Genomic DNA, 23,242 nt, shown 5'->3' with positions numbered 1-23,242 from the left:
TGGGGTCGATTGGGGGTAATTTTTGACTTGTGTCTTTTTCGATTCGTCTTTGATCGCATGTTTTAATCGCACCCCCCGCTCCACACACCTCTCCTCATTCTCCACCTCGAACAGAATTCAACACCTTAATGATTCATTAATAATTATCGGTCTGACGCGAGTCGGAGAGATTTCACAAGTTCGTCTGTTGTTGTCCACGCGAATAACTTATATAAACAAAATTATAGTGAACACAACAAATCCAAGTTAAGTTTGTCCATTTTCACCAATCTTGGCCTTGATAAAATTCTAAAAAATTTAATGAAAAAGTAATTAAAGTCTCCATTGGTTGCCTGTTAAGTTTAAAATTCTTGTTTTTACTTATAGAATTGTTCATAACCAGCAGACACCAGTCTATCTTACTGAACTGTTACATATTTGAAATCCGACTAGGATTACAAGACAATAATCTGAAATCCGTAGCTTCTGTTCACGTCCTGTAAGTTCGTGTTCATTCCTACTTCTGTTTCTACTCACATTCTCCACCCTACGATGTGAAAAACCGAAACGATGTACTTCAATAAACTATATCATATGAAAATTCGAATCTTGAGACCTCTTCGTCTATTGCTCAAAATCTAAATACACTTCTATTCAAGAACGTTTCATCGTTTTGCTGAATTTATTTTGGGATTAATCTCGTTTATTCATTCTTACACGGGGATATTGTGTATCTTCTCAACTCGAATCTCGTGTCTCGTGTCAAACTGTTGTTATTGTAAAGTTGGTTGGTTTAGTGGTTTTACGAATTGACAAGAAGTAAAACTACTTGAAAATATGTTATTTCAAGAAGTCATCAGACACCCTACGTATCCATAGTACATCCCTATAAGGAGTCGAGAATTTGAAGTGCTCTTGACTCTATTCTGTATCGGTTATCACGGTGGTTACCCTTACAACAATGAACCCCACGCCCCGCTGGGCCATTGGTTTATATGCTATTCTGACAATCAGCTTGTGGTCCCTACTTGACCAACCCCTTCTAAATGGACATTGTGTTTATGGTTATATTTCTACAGTCGTCTGTTATCTCCAGTAGATATTATTCAAACAAGATATGAGCTGATAGAACCGCACCGCAGAATTACGGTTTACAATAAGAAATGTTGCGAGGAATTTATTTCATAAGAATCGAAAAATTATAGCGGAACATTTTAATTGCTTAGGTGGTTATAGTTGAGCCGATTGTTGAAAAGTTACACTTAATAAATGAAGAAATACAAATTGAGACTCAAAAATAGAGATGACTTCAGTAATGTGACGACTTATCCAAATGATGACTTACACACTTAGTAAATTGAATTAGAAATACAAATTGAGACTAAAAAATAGAGATGACTTCAGTAATGTGACGACTTATCCAAATGATGACTTACACACTTAGTAAATTGAATTAGAAATACAAATTGAGACTAAAAAATAGAGATGACTTCAGTAATGTGACGACTTATACAAATGATGACTTACACTTAGTAAATAGAATTAGAAAAACAAATTGAGACTCAAAAATAGAAATGACTTCAGTATTGTGACTTATTGATATCCGAGTTTAACAGTGATGGGCCAAAGCTTTTGTCCACACGTAGTGAATATATATTAATACTAATCCGAGTAGTTTTTATGATGCGGAGCGATGGTTCAAAAGAGGTTTAGAATTTATAGAATTGTTAAGAAATTAAAGGAATTAGGAAAAATTTGAAAAGAAAACAATAACAAAGATTCGGGTGCTGAAAAAGTAGAAGGTTCTACCGAGACTCGAACTCGGATCGCTGGATTCAGAGTCCAAAGTGCTAACCATTACACCATAGAACCGATACGTATCAACCCTAAGCACCTGACCCCGAATTACAATGACATGTCTTTAAGTGTCTGAAATAAAATGAAATTGATTCCTTAAACATTTATCATTTTGTTGAATGATAAATTTTAAATCGCCATCTTTATTTTTCAGTCCCAATTTTGACGTCGTAAAAACCGTTACAATAATGTTTATATACATTGATACCTAGGATGCGTCATAGGTTCTGTGTGCACTACGTCATCAATATTGGTGTTTCAAAATCACAAATACAATTGGGAATTTTGGTCTTTTTGATAATTAATTTTTTTGTGAGGATATATAATCTGTACTACGTCACAACCAACCTACAACGACTTAACAAAAAACGAATTTCGCTGTCGATGATAATTGATATTCACTACTTCCGGTTATTTACGCATAAATGAAACGAATGAATGGGATTGAGAGAGAGAGAGTGTTGTTAAAAAAAAACGCCCCGAAGAAATCGGAGAAAGTTCAGCTCATAAAATCAGTTGAATACCGATGAAGAATAATTTTTCTTCTATTCGTCGTCTTTAAAAGCTTCGTCTTCGCCCGATTTCCTGACGACTGATTCTCGCTGTCGTCGAGCGAGCGAGCGAGCGAGCGAGCGAGCGAGCGAGCGCCGGTGTATAATTACCCGAACATCTCTCCGTCTCTTCTCCTCGCGCAGACGACGCTTTAGTCCCCGGGAACTTTGAAGTGAAACGTCGCATAAAAGCCCATGAAGTCATCATCTGTTATTTCGGTGCTTTCTGTGTGTGACATCGCCGAGAAAACTAGCGGGAAAATTGCTGATGGCGCGCGCTTTGACAGGCGACAATTCTACAACAGTGAAAGCGGTTATAACCACGGCAACACGACACACACGACGGCGTATCACGTGATATAGCCTAATGCGCACTGCGCCGTGGCCGTCAGAAGACAATTTCACTTTCTCCAAATCTGTTTTCATCTTCGAGTGAAATTAAATACGAATCTTAAGAAAAATCTTATCAAGACAACAGGACTCGGTTCCGAAGTTTTCAGTGTTGAAAAAAAGTTAAAATATCCATGAATTATTGTGATTATTTCAAAGAATCGTTTGAAATCTGACGAACATAATTTGACGATGAAATGATAATATTGACCATTTATAGACTCGATGCTACTGCGCGCGCATGCCGGCGGAGGAGTTCTCCTACTAAACACATTATGATGCGAACTAATGTCTGTTATAAAACTATTTGAACTGATAATTACTACGTCGCCTTCTATATATATATATATATATATATATATATATATATATATATATATATATATATATATATATATATATATATATATATATATATATATATATATATATATATATATATATATATATATGCACACATATACTGTAATGATAGTAAATTATATCAAGCTATAATTATTTCCCCTCCTCTCTCCCTCTCGACCTAGTTTTATATTCTATCAATTATCAACAAGCTATAGATTTTATAGAATACCAAGTCTTGCAGGCTATAACAGTACACAAACCTGTGGTGAACTTTGCGTGAATGGACAAATTAATTCCCTCAAGTCCCTCAATCAAAAAGCCGAGAGGTTAAGCACGTTTTTGACTTATTTCGTACATTGTTTTTATCCATCGCAGCAAATTTTTTGTACCAATATTCATATATTTGAGAAAATAAATTCATTCATTCATCTCCTAACTTTCAGTTTAGCATCATCAATTACTATCTGTTAATTCAAGTTAATCTGTTAATTTGTAAAATTAGTCCATTAGCGTTGTACCTATCCAATCCGTGTCCTTTAATCGTTCAGATTTTCAATACGTTTTTCTCGTGAATACTTTTTAGTATTTTCATTTTCCTCTCCTGGTTTTTACTTTTTGTACGAAACGAAGATTTATTATCAGCAAAATTTCGAAACTCTAAATATAATTATTAATTATCTCAATTAAATCATTCTAATTAATTATTTTGATAAATCATTCTAATTAATTATTTTGATAAATCATTCTAATTAATTACTTCAATTAATTATTTCAATTCATTAATCATTTTCATAATACATTGTTATTCATAAATTATCTTAATTGATTATTACAGTGTAGTAGAAATTCTATTGTATGTATTTATCAATATATTCTAGTTATACAGCAAGATATTCAAAAACCGTCGATTTCAACGGATAATTTCTCATAGAAATAAAAAAAAACAATAGAATCTGACGTTGAAAAAAATTTCAATTTGATTATAGAAAATTGTAATGATTTCCACCGTGTAGATGTTAACTTACCGGGGATCTAAATATGAATACTGTTTTCTATTAAGTCGTGGTTTCTGTTTATGGACTTCAATAATCCATATATAATAACCGCATACGGCGCGCGCACGTCAATCATTTTATTTTTGAATTCAAAAATTCAACGGTCGTCTTTATCATCCGTAACCGCGACGTAAATAGAATTTAGAGAAAAATCCGTAGTTCTAGAAATTACTCTTAGAAGTGAAGCTAAAAAGGTCGTCTTCTATCCTCCGAGGTCTGAGAGTTCCCAATCTCAGCGCTGGTGGCGCGGCGCATGCGCGCACGTGTATCCATGGAGTGTGACTTCACAAACCATAAAAGACCCACAAAAAAATCAAAATTAATTCATACAGTTTTTTTACTTGTATTTTTATATCTGACTTTTATTTTTCATTTTTTACATACGATTTTTTTCTCGCCAATGACGTCATCCAATGACGCGTGAAAACTGGTCACATAGACTTTTTTTTAGGTATGATACATTATTTTCGCCGAGCTTATTTCGTAACACACTATAATTTGGTATTTTGTACGATTAGAATACAGTAGTATCTTCGAAATTGGAAACAGACTTTAGAAATGGCAGTTTTTTACTCATAGACATATATTCAGTTTGCGCATGCGCGCGCTACAAAATTGAAAACATTTTCTAAAACTATGAAAATGATTATATTCAACATGGCCGACACATACGTCTGATTACATACAATATAGTCTGTTGCTAAACAACGGTTGGGGAGAAATATAACCGACGCACATTGTTGATGATATTTAAAACATTACACAATAGAACACAATCCGGTAGAAAATGACGTCATTTACTATATACATTTATTTCTATAATCATTTTTTATGAATTGACGATTTTTATTTCGTTTCGAATTTCGGCATCAAAAAGATTTAACGATTCGAAACTGTGCACGACCGACTTCTCTTCTTAAAGTTTCCGAGCAACGGCAACAGAAGGCGTCGTTAAATCGGTAGCCATGACATTAACGAGATTTGTAACCGACCGTATTGTTGTGCGACTAATTGATTCGATCGTTGTTACAAAAACGTCCGCTGCGTCGGCGTGATTTCATAAAGAACAATCCGCACGAACGACTGGAACTCACACTCACCTGCCGCTGCCTGCTACATCATCAATCTCGTTAAATCTTCAACATATCAATATAATCTAATGAGATCTCAAGAGACCGAAGCGTCAGGAAGCGAACGAACATAACAGAACAAGTGACGTCTCGTTAACAGCTCGATTATTGTTACTCGGATGAGGGTTAAACGCCAATATCAGACCGGAAAAATCCGTCTAATTAGCAATCTACATATTTTATAGACGACACTACTCACAAAGCGTGTGTGGCTGTGCGTACACGTCGACCGAGAGAGAGATGGTAAATTGAAAGGTTAAATAGTTGACAGCTAAAAGTAAGCGAGACTAATATCGTCGAGTACTTCTGGAAATTTTACACCTTCCAAAAAAACGGAATTGCCTAAATACTAATTCGTTTTACAATAGATTATTTAGAATTTTTGGCTTACGTTTTTCGACTTTTCGGCAAATATAATATATATTCATGATTATTCTTTAAATCTAAAGATTCTTCGAAAATGGATGTAAAAATATTCTATCGAATTAAACAATGATAGCGAAATCGTTCTGATACACAATTAATTACACCGATCCGTACAAACTGATCTACTATGAAAAAAAAAACCTGCTGTCAATCAATATTACACTATTAGTATTTACGGTCTATAGGACGAGGAAAACGCCATCTATCGGCGAATAGACGCCACCTATAGGAATGAAATGAAATTCATCTCCTGAGTATGAATGCTATATATCTATATTTATATATATATATATATCTATATATCGGTTTTATTTACAAATATTTTTAAGTGCCTCGGAATAAGTTACATCCGTGGGCAACAATTTATTTATTTCATTTTAATTAGTAAAAGACTAGTTTTCATTCTCAAGTGCTCCGTCGTCATCGATTGACGCGCATGCGCTGTCGTTCGTCGTGTATCGTCGTAACAGACGAGCGCGCGGGCGGGCGTTAGAGCGCATGCGCACGGATCCGGACTCGCGAACGGACCGTTCTAGGAAGTTCTATCTATCCCTTGTATCCGATCAGCTATTGCACATTTAAATTCGTGACCGCGACAGTATATTGTTACAGCACCAACCTATATCTCACTGTACGCATTACTAACACTGTTGTTGTTGTTGTTGTTTTAGTAGTGTATAAAGCTGTTTTAAGTTAATAGCGATGTTTGACACATTGTGTTCTGAGGATACCACGAGTATTGAGGGAGACAAGCGTACGAATTATGCGGATTCGGACCGCTCAAGTCCTGCCAGGTCGACGTCGGACTTACTGAAGAATGCGGCGGTAGCATAGAGTTCGTCGGACCGTTCGGTTGTCCGTTAGATGGCGGTGTTGGAGGTTGTTGCGGTACTGATGGTGTCGGTGTTTGAGCGCTAGGGGGCGTCGGAGGCATATTCGTCGGTTGTCCGCCAGGCGGCGGTTGTTGTCCAGGTGGCGCCGTCTGTCCGGGAGTTGTTCCTTGTTGTTTCATGATTTTCTTTAATTTCGAGCGTTTGTTCTGGAACCAGATTTTCACCTGTAACGAAACGAAACAATTAAACGATATGAATAGCTGCGCATGCGCTGACCACGTGACGAATAATTAAACCGGTAGAAATTACAAATCGGAAGCGGAAACGATGAACAAAACGAATGCTGGGAAATAGAACGTTAAGATGAAGATGAGCGGTTTGGCTAGAGGCGATACGGGATGCTGGAATACAGGAATACAGGATGTTGGATACAGGAATACAGGATGCAAAATACAGGAATACAGGATACAGAACAGATTCAAGTCTGAATATGAGCTGTTTCTATTCACGTAGCTTCCCGAATCAGAGGCAAATAACCGCCATGAACCTAACGGCGTTTTGGAGAGGGGGAGGGGGTGGTTTCGGTGAATCAGAAAACAGTTCCGGACACTTCGAGTTTAAACAAGTTCATATAAAAATGTCTAAACTCTCTCCCACCCTTGTAACTCCCTAAATCGATTTGACAAAACTGAATTTATGAACAAGAATGGATAGAAAATTGTTTCCCGAAGAAAGAATGAATTTATGATCGTTAATGAATTATTTATTGAACCTACTGTAAAGAAAGAATATTATGAAAATATTTAGAGGATTTTTATCTATTCTGAATTCCTGAAATCATGAAAAGATTCTATATTGATTGTCGTATTAATTCTAACCATAAAACAAATAATTTTGCAAATAATTCTGAATTCCCCCCCAAAAAAACAAGACAAAATTGTAGCCTCGTCAATACTGATAGAAACGAATACTACATCTCGATGGCTGCGGCGTAAAAATACACAGACAATGATAGTTTCACGTTCTGCATCGGGGGCTCAGGTGTGTTACATGTACGTATGAATAAATGAACAAAACACTCGAAAACAAAAGCGTTTGATACTGTGCGCACCTGAGCTCGAACGCGCTGCGAAACTCAATAAATTTCTAAACCAGCTCAAAATATATACACAGTGAATTGCATCCAAATAACGACCTACTTCAGCGGTTAATTACATTGCAAATAGAAATTGGGACTAGAAAATAAAGTTTTATATCAGTATCAGACTTATCTAGAAATACTGGCTAACACTGGCAATTTAAATTAGAAATACAAATTGAGACTCAAAAATAAAGATGATTTTAGTAATGTGACGACTTATCCAAATGATGACTTACACTTAGTAAATTGAATTAGAAATACAAATTGAGACTCAAAAATAGAGATGACTTCAGTAATGTGACGACTGATCCAAATGATAACTTATACTTAGTAAATTGAATTAGAAATACAAATTGAGACTCAAAAAAAGAGATGACTTCAGTAATGTAACGACTTATCCAAATGATGACTTACACTTAGTAAATTGAATTAGAAATACAAATTGAGACTCAAAAATAGAGATGACTTCAGTAATGTGACGACTTATCCAAATGATGACTTACACTTAGTAAATTGAATTAGAAATACAAATTGAGACTCAAAAATAGAGATGACTTCAGTAATGTGACGACTGATCCAAATGATAACTTATACTTAGTAAATTGAATTAGAAATACAAATTGAGACTCAAAAATAGAGATGACTTCAGTAATGTAACGACTTATCCAAATGATGACTTACACTTAGTAAATTGAATTAGAAATACAAATTGAGACTCAAAAATAGAGATGACTTCAGTAATGTGACGACTTATCCAAATGATGACTTACACTTAGTAAATTGAATTAGAAATACAAATTGAGACTCAAAAATAGAGATGACTTCAGTAATGTAACGACTTATCCAAATGATGACTTACACTTAGTAAATTGAATTAGAAATACAAATTGAGACTAAAAAATAGATATGACTTCAGTAATGTGACGACTTATCCAAATGATGACTTACACTTAGTAAATTGAATTAGAAATACAAATTGAGACTAAAAAATAAAGATGACTTCAGTAATGTGACGACTTATCCAAATGATGACTTACACTTAGTAAAATTAATTTAAAAATAAGGAATGAGACTAAAAGGATGATATTTTCATCTTTAAACATTTTGTATCATTAAAAAGGACTATTATTAAATGTATCTAAGTTGATTGAACTTCATTCATCATTACAATTAATTCTATTGAACTTGATAAATATCAAGAAATGTGCAATATGTAAAATATGAAAATAATTTCAAGTTTATTTTGAAACCTGAAAACCAAACTATTCGGTGAAACTGGATCAAAAATCTCGAATATCTCTCCGTAAAACTGCGAACAAAGACTACAATATTCCCGAAATCGATTTCTCTATATAGTGTGTAAAAATCGTCGCTTTAACCGAGAAAGAAAAAAAAACACTCCCAACTATAATTATATGACACGCGAGATACATTCGGAATCCGGCGACAAAATAGTCAGGCGCGCGATCCATTCTGACTGGCTGAAACTATTCACCAGCCTCGGGCTAAAACCTCAGCTCAAAACCAACTCATATACGCACATACTATACAGATAATATATCTGATGAATAGTTAAATCGAAAACCACTCGACGCGATCTGAGATGAGAGAGAGTCTCCAGTATCAATGGATAGTGTTTGATAGAAACTATTACGACGTGCGCGTAATTTTCGTAATAGTTCGTGAGAGTTTGTTCGACAAAAAAAAATCCGATTGATTTTTGTGAGGGTATATTTTTAAATTTTTAAAGAACGGCGCTCCAGGGGGTCAAAATATCACGGTCCAAAAAGCGTCACATTCAGAAATGATTTAACACATATTAAATATTAAATTTTCAAAAAACTGTAACCATTTTCAAAGCTGTTTTGATATGATTTTATCAGTTTAATTATTTCAGATTAAATTAGAAAAGTTTTGAAAATGTTTATACGTCACATAAATGCATAAGTAAGAGTACAAGAATAAGACTATCTGTGAGCTCCAATAGTAAACGTAGCTCTGGGTCCAGTTCCACAGTTCTGAGTTAAGATTTGACCCTGGGTTAAAACATTGAAAATTAACTAACTTTAACCCAGACTTAACTCTAACTCATGACTGTGGAACTGGGTCCTGAAGCATAATAATAAATAGATAAATGTGGATTGTGGATTCTTTTCTTTCACCGTCACTTATAGAAATACAACCAATGCATAGAGCGCAGATATACGCGTGGAGTGGCGGGTTTGATTTTAGACCTCTAAAGAATTCGAGTCTTATTTTACACCGCGGTAATTACAGGTTGCCGGACTCTGCCGCTGCTGCTGCTGCTGCTGTGTGTATGGATGTTTATTACCCGCAGACGATCGAGGTCTGGTCGAACATCTCCTATGAAAACTACAACATCCGTTAACCGACATTGTTTCTGGCGCCTCTTAATCACAATTTCAAACCGAGTTTGTTTTTCATTGTTGAAATTGCCCCCCGTCGAGATAAACATAGCCTACCACGCGGGGACCGTATCATCACCCGGGGACTGTATCATCAAATCCGCTACGTTTTGTACAGAATCCCGCATATCCCGCGGGATAATCGGCGCGCGGACCCCGGCCCTCTCTCTGAACGTTTCTCTCACTGTCCTGCGGTATAACGCTTCCGTTTCCGGTAAACGTGTACGCTAAGATAAAGTTTGTTTAAGGCGGTCACGTGACACGTGTTTGTCGGACCGATGCTGGAGGATAATTTCCCGAAATACGGCATCCCCTGATTGGACGTCCATCCATCCAGCTCCGAGCTACTCGGGACGGGATCTGAACCCGAACCGGTCAAATAGACTAATTCGCATACAGCTAATTTATTCATGTTTTCAAATTAAACGGTTCGATGACCGGTATCTATTGGAGGGACTAATTTTTTCTACTATAGACGACGATTATTTATTTGAATTCGACTCGATATTTTACCGGGACTTGTTGTCCATTGTTGCGCTGGTATTGTTAGCTGTTGTAGAGGGCGTTTTCTCGTATTCTAGCCACGCTAGACACATCTCATCTGTTGTAACTAAAGAATAAGTTAGTTTTTGAATGAGTTTCTCTATGAGCGCCAACCAGTCAAGAGGTTTTAACGTTACGTTTCAATAGATTTCTATACGGACAGCCGAGCGTTCTAATAATAGTGACATTGAAAACGTCACCAGTCCGTTCAGCCGACACTTCTCTCTATGGCTTCAACGGGTGACGATAGCTAAATGACCAATAGCGGAACAAAAACCCAACAATGCACTTCCGTCCCGTCGCCGCGGTGTTGCGACGATAAGATCGCGATGGCTTCGGGATTTTAAGATTTTATCTCATTGATATATAAGAATCGATTCGTATACGAATCCTACATATAACAATCGGTTAAACCCGCGAGTTGGCACAATCTTAAACCTAAAATCTTCTCGGCCTAAACCAGGATTTCAAAAATTTCGAAGAAAAGTGTTGCTCAGAAGTTTACTCTAACCAACTTTGACCCCCTGGTACCTATGCACCATACTCCACACATCCCCCATCCAGGCATAATATACATTTTCGACTAGCCAGCCACCGTTACTTTACTATCTTAGATTTTGATTTCAGGATTCTAAATTGATTAATGAATGCAAAAGGCACTGACAACCACAGCGCACACTGCGCGCACACAGCGCGCACACAGCGCACACTGCGTCCAATCTAACAATCAAATCAACTTCAAACCTAATTAGATAATTTACTCTTTTATAATATAAACACTGACTTGAAACGGCGACTCAATTTCCTAAATCTTACCACGTGATAATTCCAAATATCATTAATTCGAATTTCTAATATCTATTATTATTATTATTATTATTATTAATATTAATCGAATTGGATTAAAACGTGCATTTTTATATTATTTCATTAACGACATCAAAGTTAGAGACAATATTCAAATTGTTGTTCATTTCACCGGCGAGACTGGTCACGTGATGGAGCCCGACTGACAGACGTTATCTCGATTCAAATCTACAACAATTTAAACTGTTGAACTCTGTCGTATACGGCATTGTTATAAACTATATTAAACAATTCAAATATCTGAATATGTAGCTGCAATAAGGAAGATATTTCACGGTGTTCTATTTCGATTTCTGATGAATCATTTTGATATAACGGAACTCACATCCAAGCACTAATATTTGATTTTGATATATAAAATCCCTGCACACTAAAAATTGATAAAACGAGTCTGAAATGTTTCCTTGAGCTAGTGTAGTTTATTCAACGTTTCGACTTTATCCTAATAGTCATCTTCAGGAATACTGTATTCCTTGAGCTAGTGTAGTTTATTCAACGTTTCGACTTTATCCTAATAGTCATCTTCAGGAATACTGTATTCCTTGAGCTAGTGTAGTTTATTCAACGTTTCGACTTTATCCTAATAGTCATCTTCAGGAATACTGTATTCCTTGAGCTAGTGTAGTTTATTCAACGTTTCGACTTTATCCTAATAGTCATCTTCAGGAATACTGTATTCCTTGAGCTAGTGTAGTTTATTCAACGTTTCGACTTTATCCTAATAGTCATTTTCCGGAATGCTGTATTCCTTGAGCTAGTGTAGTTTATTCAACGTTTCGACTTTATCCTAATAGTCATCTTCAGGAATACTGTATTCCTTGAGCTAGTGTAGTTTATTCAACGTTTCGACTTTATCCTAATAGTCATCTTCAGGAATACTGTATTCCTTGAGCTAGTGTAGTTTATTCAACGTTTCGACTATATCCTAATAGTCATCTTCAGGAATACTGTATTCCTTGAGCTAGTGTAGTTTATTCAACGTTTCAACTATATCCTAGCAGTCATCTTCAGGAATACTGTATTCCTTGAGCTAGTGTAGTTTATTCAACGTTTCGACTATATCCTAATAGTCATCTTCAGGAATACTGTATTCCTTGAGCTAGTGTAGTTTATTCAACGTTTCGACTATATCCTAATAGTCATCTTCAGGAATACTGTATTCCTTGAGCTAATGTAGTTTATTCAACGTTTCGACTATATCCTAATAGTCATCTTCAGGAATACTGTATTCCTTGAGCTAGTGTAGTTTATTTAACGTTTCGACTTTATCCTAATAGTCATCTTCAGGAATACTGTATTCCTTGAGCTAGTGTAGTTTATTCAACGTTTCGACTATATCCTAATAGTCATCTTCAGGAATACTGTATTCCTTGAGCTAGTGTAGTTTATTCAACGTTTCGACTATATCCTAATAGTCATCTTCAGGAATACTGTATTCCTTGAGCTAGTGTAGTTTATTTAACGTTTCGACTTTATCCTAATAGTCATCTTCAGGAATACTGTATTCCTTGAGCTAGTGTAGTTTATTTAACGTTTCGACTTTATCCTAATAGTCATCTTCAGGAATACTGTATTCCTTGAGCTAGTGTAGTTTATTTAACGTTTCGACTTTATCCTAATAGTCATCTACAGGAATTTAACTTTTAAGTATTCCATTAATCTAAATTATGTATTCCTGAAGATGATTATGACTATTTCAGGATACAGTCGAAACCTCGAATAGAATATTAGCTCAAGGAAATAAATCAGGCTTGAATCATTTTTTTCCTTTTTGTTGGAGCAACACAACGCAGACTCAGACAGTGCTTATTGACACCATTAATTTCACATCCTCATAGGATAGAATTCAATTAATCCTCATGAATAAAGTTAGAAATGATTCAAGTTTCACAGTATTCATCTCTACTCAAAATACTACATATTACACTCTGTTCCATAAACATTCAATATATGTATATATGGATATATATATATATATAATATCTAAGTTCTTTCAATCAATAAGTAATTTTAGTAGTTCTGGTGCGCAATGAACCCAGGGTTCTCTTTTGAAATATCCGTCGTATATGCGTACGCGAGGTGGCCTTATTGATGTAAGATAGATTCTCCAAGGCAACCGAATCCGCTGTAAGATAATTGATGATAATTGCCGGGTTTCATATTTTACTCCTTAGATTTAGTTAAAACGCTACGTCACATTCTACAACAATGTGTTATAAACCGCGCTCTCGCGCGAGTTTACACAGATAGTTTATCGACGCCCGAATTATAGAATTATTATTTAAAAGAACTGAGTGTGAATTATAGAAAAAAAATTATAAATAAAAGATCTATTCAAATGGCTTCTCCTCCATCAATATACCCCTTATTTATTTCTTCGCATCTCTCTGAAATTCGCAACGTCGATTTTGATTCTAAATCTCAATAAATAAATTTCATTTCTTTGATATGGTAGTTGTTGCTTATGTCTGGTAAGTTATACATATATTTAGGCTACGATTGAAGTTTACAAAAGATGAAAACGGACATAATATTTCCACCACACAAACAGAAAAACGAATAAACATAATATAACAACGCGATGAATGCGCACATTTGCGGTGTTTTGTATTTCAGCGCCAAATGTAGCGAACGGTCGGTGAAGTTTCGGTGCTAAACCATCGCGCAATATTTCGATTCAATTATTAGGCTAATTTTTCTATCAGTAATAATTTCATATAATTTTCTCTCCATATATGTGTACGTCATGCTTGATATATATGAATATAATATATAGATAGGACCAGTGTAGTTGCCCGCATTTTCTGTTATTTTGTTTTGTCATTCTCATCTTCCTGGTTCGTAGTGATTTCAACCCGTCACCACCATCACCATCATGTGTCCCAATGCAGGGCGAGAGAGAGAGAGAGAGAGAGAAGCCTTATAAAAGTGCCGATTCAGAGTAAGTCGGAATGGAACCCAATATGTCGTGGCCGGTACCGCCCCCGTCGCCAACTGCGAATTGTTAATCTGTAGCGAGTCTATTAAACGCGAAAGGTACAATGAATCACGGTTCCTTGTCAGTAGGCCCGAACAAACTACCCCACAACGTCTACCCATTAATTATAGCGTTGTGGGACGCATTGAGCAGACGAGAGTGTCTTTCTGCCCGATTCGACGCGACGCCAGTGCTCTCCCGGAACATACGCGTATATAAAAATCTGTTGGTCCTATTCACTCAAGGCAGCCGGCTCTTCCTCTCTCTCTCTCTCTCTGTCACTTCTCTCACTGTCCCTTCTCCCTTCTCTCTCTTTCTCTCTCTCTCCCTTCTCTCTCCCTCTTCCCTCGAAACCTAACCTGTCAAATACTCTAATTTCATGTTGATGACTTTTCCAGATGACGACTTGCACTTGAAAAATGTGACTATGAAATACAAATTCTTGAGGCTATTCTTGGAATAAAGATGACTTCAGTGATGTGACTTCTTTCCCAACTAATGACTTACACTCAGTAAGTTTAACTAGATAACACATTCTCGGGCGTCAAAAATAGAGATGACTTCAGTAATGTGATTATTCATGGCCTACTCTAACATTAAAAAACAAAGTCCGATCCTAATCGAAGCTCTTTTTATCTAAAATTACTATTTTTACTAAACTAATTCCCATTTTCCAATAAAAACCCACTAAAAACCGCTAGCATAATAAATATAAAACGTATAACGTATCTATGGACACAATAGAAAACGAGTCAGTTGATATTTTAAATCACTGTTTACATTTATCGATTTACCTATAAATAATTCAACAATTCAAATAACACTCGTAACGCTCGGTGATTTGTTTAAATCCGGTCACGTGTTTAACGTTCTAGCACCTGTTGCAGCCAATTAACGAATCGAGAATTCTTTTATTCTTATTTCCGTGCGACGCAATAATGAGCGCAGTTACAACAATCAAACACACACAATAATCATTATAACAAAAATATTGCGACTGACTTCAAATTCAGAAAAGCGTAGCAATTATTTTTATTAGTTACAAATTGTAAATTGACGGGGAATCCTGCTGATAAGTCTTCATACAAACTACGCAGGGTTTCAACAGATGTGTGATGAAACGACGAACTGATTATGCGGCGACCGCGTTCATTTCTTATTAACGTTCCTGCGCTCTAATAATGAAACAAACCGCGACGCGTCCAGCGACGGTTCTTATTCGAAATATTGTGAACCTTATTCGTTTGAGTTACATATTAAGTACATGTTGACGATACGATATTTTTTCGAAAAAATAAAATATAATTTTATCGGGAAAAAAATCTTGAATCCTAGAAAGATATTCGTGAATGCGTAACTTAACCATCGATGAAATACTCTGTGTTGTAAAAAATCCCTGCCTATTGAGAATTATAAAAAAAGGTTTCGACTATATCCTAATAGTCGTCTTCACGAATACTGAATAGTCAGATAGGCCTGTATTCCTGAAGATGAATATCAGGATATAGTCGAAATGTTGAAATAAACTACACTAGCTCAAGGAATACTGTATTCCTGAAGATGACTATTAGGATATAGTCGAAATGTTGAATAAACTACACTAGCTCGAGGAATACAGTATTCCTGAAGATGACTATTAGGATATAGTCGAAATGTTGAATAAACTACACTAGCTCAAGGAATACTGTATTCCTGAAGATGACTATTAGGATAAAGTCGAAACGTTGAATAAACTACACTAGCTCAAGGAATACAGTATTCCTGAAGATGACTATTAGGATATAGTCGAAATGTTGAATAAACTACACTAGCTCAAGGAATACAGTATTCCTGAAGATGACTATTAGGATATAGTCGAAACGTTGAATAAACTACACTAGCTCGAGGAATACAGTATTCCTGAAGATGACTATTAGGATATAGTCGAAATGTTGAAATAAACTACACTAGCTCAAGGAAACATTTCAGACTCTTTTTATTCTTGGTGTGCAGGGATTTTACATTATATAAATCTAATTTCAAGAATAACTTTTTTTTCGCCAAAATAAAACCAAATTTCCTTGATTGCCACCCGCCAAATCCTACAATATCCCTGTTAAACCCAGGTGTGTATAGTCAGTTCCCTCTGACTCGATGTAGCGTACGACGACCTTGTCTTGTCGGACATAAAGAAAATCTAAGTTCATTTTCGCTATTATTATGTAAATATATATCTGATTAATTCTACTTTTAGACGTGAATTCCTGGTCCGATAAGATCTCCATGATTTCAATACGTCGTGACGCGTTACATTGTCGAAGCGTCCGCCATTTTTAGGCGTTTTCTATTCAACGGTTTGACGCGAAAGATTTTATCAGTATTCAAGATTGTATTATTTCGGGGAGTATATTTATGACAGGGTTTAACGACGCTGGCTATACCAGGAGTACACGTACAGACACTGCTATATCTCACTATACATTACATTACACTCAATCAGCTATTTTCCGCTATTAAATGTTGTTTTGATAATTTGTCAAAAATGTTTCCTATCAAAGTACATCATTATACCGAAATAGAATAATGACACATTATGTTGAATTATTGAGTGTTACCTCGATTTGCGGTGTTTATACTGTGTGTGTAGATGCATGTAAAACATGGACTTAATTGAAATATTTATTGAAAGACTGAATTCACAACACTGTGGAAGTGGATCCAGAACTGTGGAAGTGGGTACAGAACTGTGGAACTGGGTCCAGAACTGTGGAACTGGATCCAGAACTGTGGAACTTGGTTCATAACTGCAGAACTGAGCTCAGTGTGGGACTGGGTCCAGAACTGTGGAACTGATCCCAGTAACCGTAGAACTGAGTCCACTAAGTGTGGAACTGGGTCCTCAACTGCAGAACTGGGTACAGTTATTGTGGAACTGAGTGCAGTGAGTGTGGAACTGTGCCCTGAACTGTGGAACTGGATCCACTCACTGTGGAACTGTATTCAGATATTTCAGGTATTCTACTGCACTCTACAGCATTTGAGTGGATATTTATCGTCACTGATAAAATATGAATAGATTGATTAATGAAGCGATGAGTGTGAGAGTGTCGTCTGCAGCTTCTAAACACACAGTAACCGGAGAATGTTACAGCCAGCCTCCGGGAACATGCGGTGAAATACGATATACCATCTTACCCCCCTCCTGCACACTGAACGCCAATCAGCGAGAAATATTATAAGATATGCGTGATCATTAAACGCCGACATTTCCCTGTTCATCCGAATATTCCTACTCATTTTTATTTATAATTATATCTCGATCTGGATGGACCGAAAAAGTTAGATTCCCAATTTTTAATTGTTATCGATATTGGTTGCTTTATATTTTCAATGTGGACAAAAACTAAAAAACAAGATTATTGAATTTAATTGCAAAACGTTTTTTTTTGCTTTCATTGGAATTATTCAATTTTTCTAATTTTGAAAGATGGAGATCACGAGAGGTTGACTGTGATCAGGAGATCTGCCGGTTCGTCCGTGTCACGAGGGAGCCTTTTCAGGAAGTCATACAACTAGTACCATCATATAAATCTCCTCTCAACTGACAACAACAAGTAACGATGAACTGAGCGCAGACACACACACAAAATGATGATAATAATATAATCCAAATTCTAAAAATCGTCCATTCACTCAGCGCGAACTGCGCAAACAAAAGGCTGGTTTTTATCCATAATGAAAGGATGAAAGCAACAAACTGTAGGAGACAGTACTCAAAATACCCGCATCAGACAACCAGCACCTGAGACCCACCGCCATTTAGAAAAAAGGAAAATTCAGACGAACAAAGTGAAAATATATGTAGGCCTATATATCTTCCCGGCTGGGAATTCGTGTTTCTGAGAATCGCGTCACCAGGAAGTTTAGAATCGTATCCTAAGCCCGTTTTTGCCAAGTTATTAGGATTTTTAATATATGAATAAATACTTCATTTATAACTCCATCAAAGGCTGGGAAACAATACGCAAAAAAAACCGACAGGATTTTGAATCGTCGGCGCGTCTTCGCAACAATGAGAACCGTTGATGCCGGAAGTACGCGGTGATGGGGACAACGGAATACCCGGATATAGACGGGTGCGATCGCGACCCCGGGATTTCGACGACATCAGGCTGAACTACTACCGGGTACTGTAGTACGGGCGCGCGTGCGCACGCAAAATCATCGGGTTAAATAATTCAAATCCAATCATTTAACGACATTATTGGCGATCATGATTAAATTAGTATTCTCGGAGGAGTGAGGTGAGTGGCGATAGGAGACTCGGTGATCGCCAGTAGTGACAATATCATTTATAATTCAAACAGTTTAAATAGAAATTAACCGTCGTCCTTTAACACTCTATACACTACTGTAGGATAAATCAATACTATGACAGGGGTATAAACTGCTAATAATGATTCTGTTCACATTGAGAATTATCCGTCCAACTTTTACTGTTAACTGGGGTGAACATTTTATACCAACAACACCGGCTATTACTATATCTGATATATCACTATCCGATCCGATATATCATATTAGGGCATATTCGATATATCAAAATAGTTCTATATCTGACAAATTTCATATTCATTTCGGAGGTTTTTCCTAAATTGAAATAAACGAAGAATTTCATATTGACTAAGAATCTGCAATGCAAGACCTATTTTATAAATTATGTGATTTGTTGAAAAAAAGTCTAATTACTCTTGATAATAACCCTGATTCTAACCGTGAAATTTAACCGACAAAAATTAATTTCGATATAGTTATAACTCCACAAATTTAGGAAATGATAATTTTCAAATTTAACGAAAATGATCCAAAGACACACGTCTTTATCATCACGAATCTCAAATTGAAGCCATTAAATAGACACTGTAAACTGACCCCAACTCTAAAATCTACGAAATATTTGCGGTTTTTAATACGTGTTTCACGCGGTCGAGTCTGAAGAGACAAAATCTCATTTGTGCAGTGTCATTCAATTCAATAACAAAAACAAGTTGTAAAGTTGTCGTAAGACTCGGCGCCAGTGATATATATTCCTTTACGAGTCCCTCCTTGTAAACAGACGGCGTGGTGACCGTCATAATTACACTGAGGGTTATACCTCTCGACACATGGGAAAATGTTTACGTTCGTTAAATTACTCCCAAGAGATCAGTTCGTTTTTGACTGTGATAATCTGTTTAAATCTGCTCGAACTTTTAGACGTGTAAATTAGCCCTAAAACCTCATCCGCTAAATAAGACTTATCGAAATTGGTGAAATATTTTTCTAAAAATGAAACGTTAAAAATTTTGGAATCGAAATTATTTAAAATGATTTAGTTCTAAAAATTTTTAAAAGAAAAACAAAATTCAGCAGAATAGATTTCTGGTGATTTTGATTTATGGACATCACGATATAGCTTGAAGATAAGACGGTAGGGGACCTTTATCGGGGTGAGGGGAGGGGAGGGGGTGCGCTGTGTGATCCCCCTTCACCAGAAGATGATGACTGAATAATGAGATGCTGGGACGATCCACACGTTGTATGTTACTGGTCCATTAGACCTGTAATCAGCCTGTAATCATCCACCAGATTACCCTCCTATCGACGGTATTATTATGTTATATTGCCTCTGATTACCGTCAGACGAGAATCTGACGTTTTCTACCGGCGAAGAAAACCTAGCAATTTATCAGCCGAAATTACGCCGTAATTTCCACTTTTCCGGAAGTTCGACGAGTCCTTATTTTAGCGAAATTACAGGCGACGAAATAACTGAAATTACGACGTCACCAGTGACGGTCTCGAGATCCCCCCTTCTCTCACCCCCGCCCCCTATAATCAAACCCCGGTATAAACTAGAAAAACACAACCGCTTAATTAACAAAAATGATTGTTTACTTTTATAATAAATGGGGACGAGGCATCAATTTTACGTGAAATAGTTCGTAATTTGTTAGCGAAGCCTGCAGCGGCAGCAGCAGCAGCAGCAGCAGCGGTAGCGGCTGTTACTCCGTAGTAAATTAGGTATAACTATTGAAGATAGGTCTAAATTCACTGTCAGCGCCTTAACTGATAGTTTTCAGCGCACGCGCTATCACCTAATGACAGACAATCAGATGATTTTAATTCCAGCCGATTTGAGCTCAATCAACTACTGTAACTGCTGTTGCTGCTGCTGCTGGAATTTGAGGTAATAATGACTGGTTATATTTATACGACCCGTACCTGAGTTTGTGTCAGTCCTAGTGCAGCTGCCAGTTCGGCTCGTTCCGGTAAAGCCAGGTACTGAGTCCTCTGAAATCGACGGTTCAGCTGTTGAAGTTGTAACGACGAATATATCGTTCTGGGTTTGCGCATTTTTTTACCCTTCCCGTTCATGCGCAGTTGTTCTTCCACCATCGATTTATCTGCGACAAAAAAAAACAATTAACAAATTAAACAATTAATTAACGGATTATTATCTGGATTATTATTACAATATTTTAACGGCGCGGGCACCTGCGCGCGGGCACCTGTAGAAATATTACGATAAACGGAAGGAAGTTATAAATTTCTCAGTTGGAAAAACGACGGCGATAAATAATTCGTTTATTGTGCGACTTTCGGTCTCTAGAGGATTATCGGTTTATTACTATTATTATTATTGGATTAATTATATTCCCGTTGGATTATCGCTGATATACAGGTATGTATGTATGAATAGCGCGCTCATTTTTAAAACGAGTTCTTTGCACGATTTCTTTATTTTTATTATTTTTGAATTTTACGAAAAACTTTCACACACGTTCAATATTTTTAACTGTGTCGATTTTAATTCCTGTTTATTTCTATTTTTCGATTTTGATCTCAATTTCGATGCCGTTTTATTCAATTATTGATATATCTGAAATTATTACGATTATCATTAGCGATATTAATCATCTAAACGTTGATATATATCTTATGGTTTTACGCATTATTTTTCTATCTATTTAGATTTGAGCTGCCGCAGTTTTTAGCTAGCGTGTTTATCTTATCAAATCGGGAAAAAAACAACTTTCCGAATTTCGGGGAACAAGGAAGACAATTTTCTGTTCGTGGTTTTTTTCCGAATTCCGCTCTAGTCTCGGAATTCTACGCGAGTCGGTTTCAAGGGGAAAAAGGTTTAAAACTTTCAAAACTTATTTCTTCGTCAATTCGATATTTGACACATATCGATTTAGGAGTTATTATACTTTTTAACGGAACTGAACCAGTTTCAAAGTTTTGAAACCAGTTCCAAAGTTCTGGTGAAGTTAACAGATATTATATTACTAGCTTTATGAGTTAATCCTGGGGGACAGTTGAACAATGATGGCTTTGTTTTAAGACCAGTCTTAAATCTATGGTGAATCTAACAATATAAGACCAGTCTTAACATTTTAAGACCACTTTTTTACTTAAGTCGCGATTGTGAAACTGGTCTCAGTAATTATTGTGAAAGTTACACGGATTTCTAAGCCATATTTTAGCAGCATTTAGCGAATCATCAGATAAAATAAAAGTTCTGAATAAAAGTTGTAACTAGTATTCCTGAAGATGACTTTTAGGATGAAATTGAAACGTTGAACAGACTACACTAGCTCAACGGAAACATTTCAGACTTAATATCATTTTAGTGATCATTACAGGATTCTCTATATAATATACAAAAGTTCTAATAGTTCAAGAAGATTTTTTGTTTTCAAACTTACCATCTCTTGGTGGACTGGTAGTACACGGCTGGTAGGACATTCCGAAATGGTGGTGCCCAGGCGGTGTATAGGACGTCGGTGACATGGCGTTCATCGGAAAGTATCCTAAATGTCGCTGATGTTGAGGCCCCCCAAATCCATCGTGTTGCGGATGTTGATTCGGGTATCTGATATAGTGAGAATGCGACATGCTCGGCGCCATCGTTTGCTGTTGAATTTCCATGAAAGCGGATTTGTTGCCTAAATCCTGATCCAAAGGATCCGCTGAGTTCGCCATATTCAACATGGTACTATCGACGTAGCGCGCGCGCAAAACAAGTTCGAAAATATTCAGATAAATATTTCAGAAGTTCACCGTCGGTCGGTGAACAGTATTTAAAATCTAGGCGATAATCGTATCGCAAAAACACCAGAAATTTGAAAACAGTTTTTCAAGCAGATGAATTCCCGGTAAATAGCAGTCGCCTAACTATATTCTAGATGCGCTGATCGCCAAGTTGATTATGTATAATTTTGCTAGTTAAATATAGTACGCCAGTCGAGTCTATGATAGCTTTCAAATCTAAACTGACGATTTAGCCAACACCGGCACTTAAATCATCATCTGCGAAATTCCGACCGTCACATTAACAGCAAACTGTCGTGCTCGACACGCCCATCGGTGTAATTAAGCTCGCTGATTGGATAGTCGTGTCGTCGACGCAACAATGGAGACGGTTTGAACGACGGGTTATTGTCGTCAAAGTATGGATGAAATTCGGTTGGTCGCTCGGGATCGCGTGACGTAGACACAGCCTCAACCAATCAGCTGATAGCGGAACGAACACTCTCAGATAACCGCTGCTGCTGCTGCTGCTGCTGATGCTAATGTTATTCTTTATCGCAAACCGAATCAACCGAAAGTTTTGAAGAGAAAATTTTTTTCAGACGACAGAAATTTCAGCATTTCAAACGGAATGCGCGCCTTTTTATTGAATCGACCAATCAGAACG

At 36.6% G+C, this 23,242-nt stretch overlaps 1 protein-coding gene and 1 non-coding gene across 2 annotated transcripts; both read right to left on the bottom strand.

Annotated features, from left to right (window-relative positions):
• Window positions 1-1,779: 1,779 nt before the first annotated feature.
• Trnaq-cug (transfer RNA glutamine (anticodon CUG)) lies at window positions 1,780-1,851 on the bottom strand. The gene has a single exon. It is a non-coding gene; the product is annotated as a tRNA-Gln (tRNA).
• A 2,673-nt stretch (window positions 1,852-4,524) lies between these two features.
• On the bottom strand, window positions 4,525-22,825 carry LOC141906845 (homeobox protein Dlx6a-like). Its single transcript, XM_074796279.1, has 3 exons — window positions 22,251-22,825; window positions 20,764-20,945; window positions 4,525-6,790 (listed from the first exon to the last, which is right to left on the bottom strand). Exons 1-3 carry the CDS (start codon window positions 22,534-22,536, stop codon window positions 6,422-6,424), a joined length of 837 nt encoding a protein of 278 aa, XP_074652380.1. The 5' UTR covers window positions 22,537-22,825; the 3' UTR covers window positions 4,525-6,421.
• Window positions 22,826-23,242: the final 417 nt, after the last annotated feature.

This window comes from Tubulanus polymorphus, chromosome 6 (assembly GCF_964204645.1).
Source record: "Tubulanus polymorphus chromosome 6, tnTubPoly1.2, whole genome shotgun sequence".
Classification (NCBI taxonomy): domain Eukaryota; kingdom Metazoa; phylum Nemertea; class Palaeonemertea; order Tubulaniformes; family Tubulanidae; genus Tubulanus; species Tubulanus polymorphus.
Note: the sequence above shows the minus strand (reverse complement) of the source record. Positions and strands in the feature narration are given on the sequence as shown.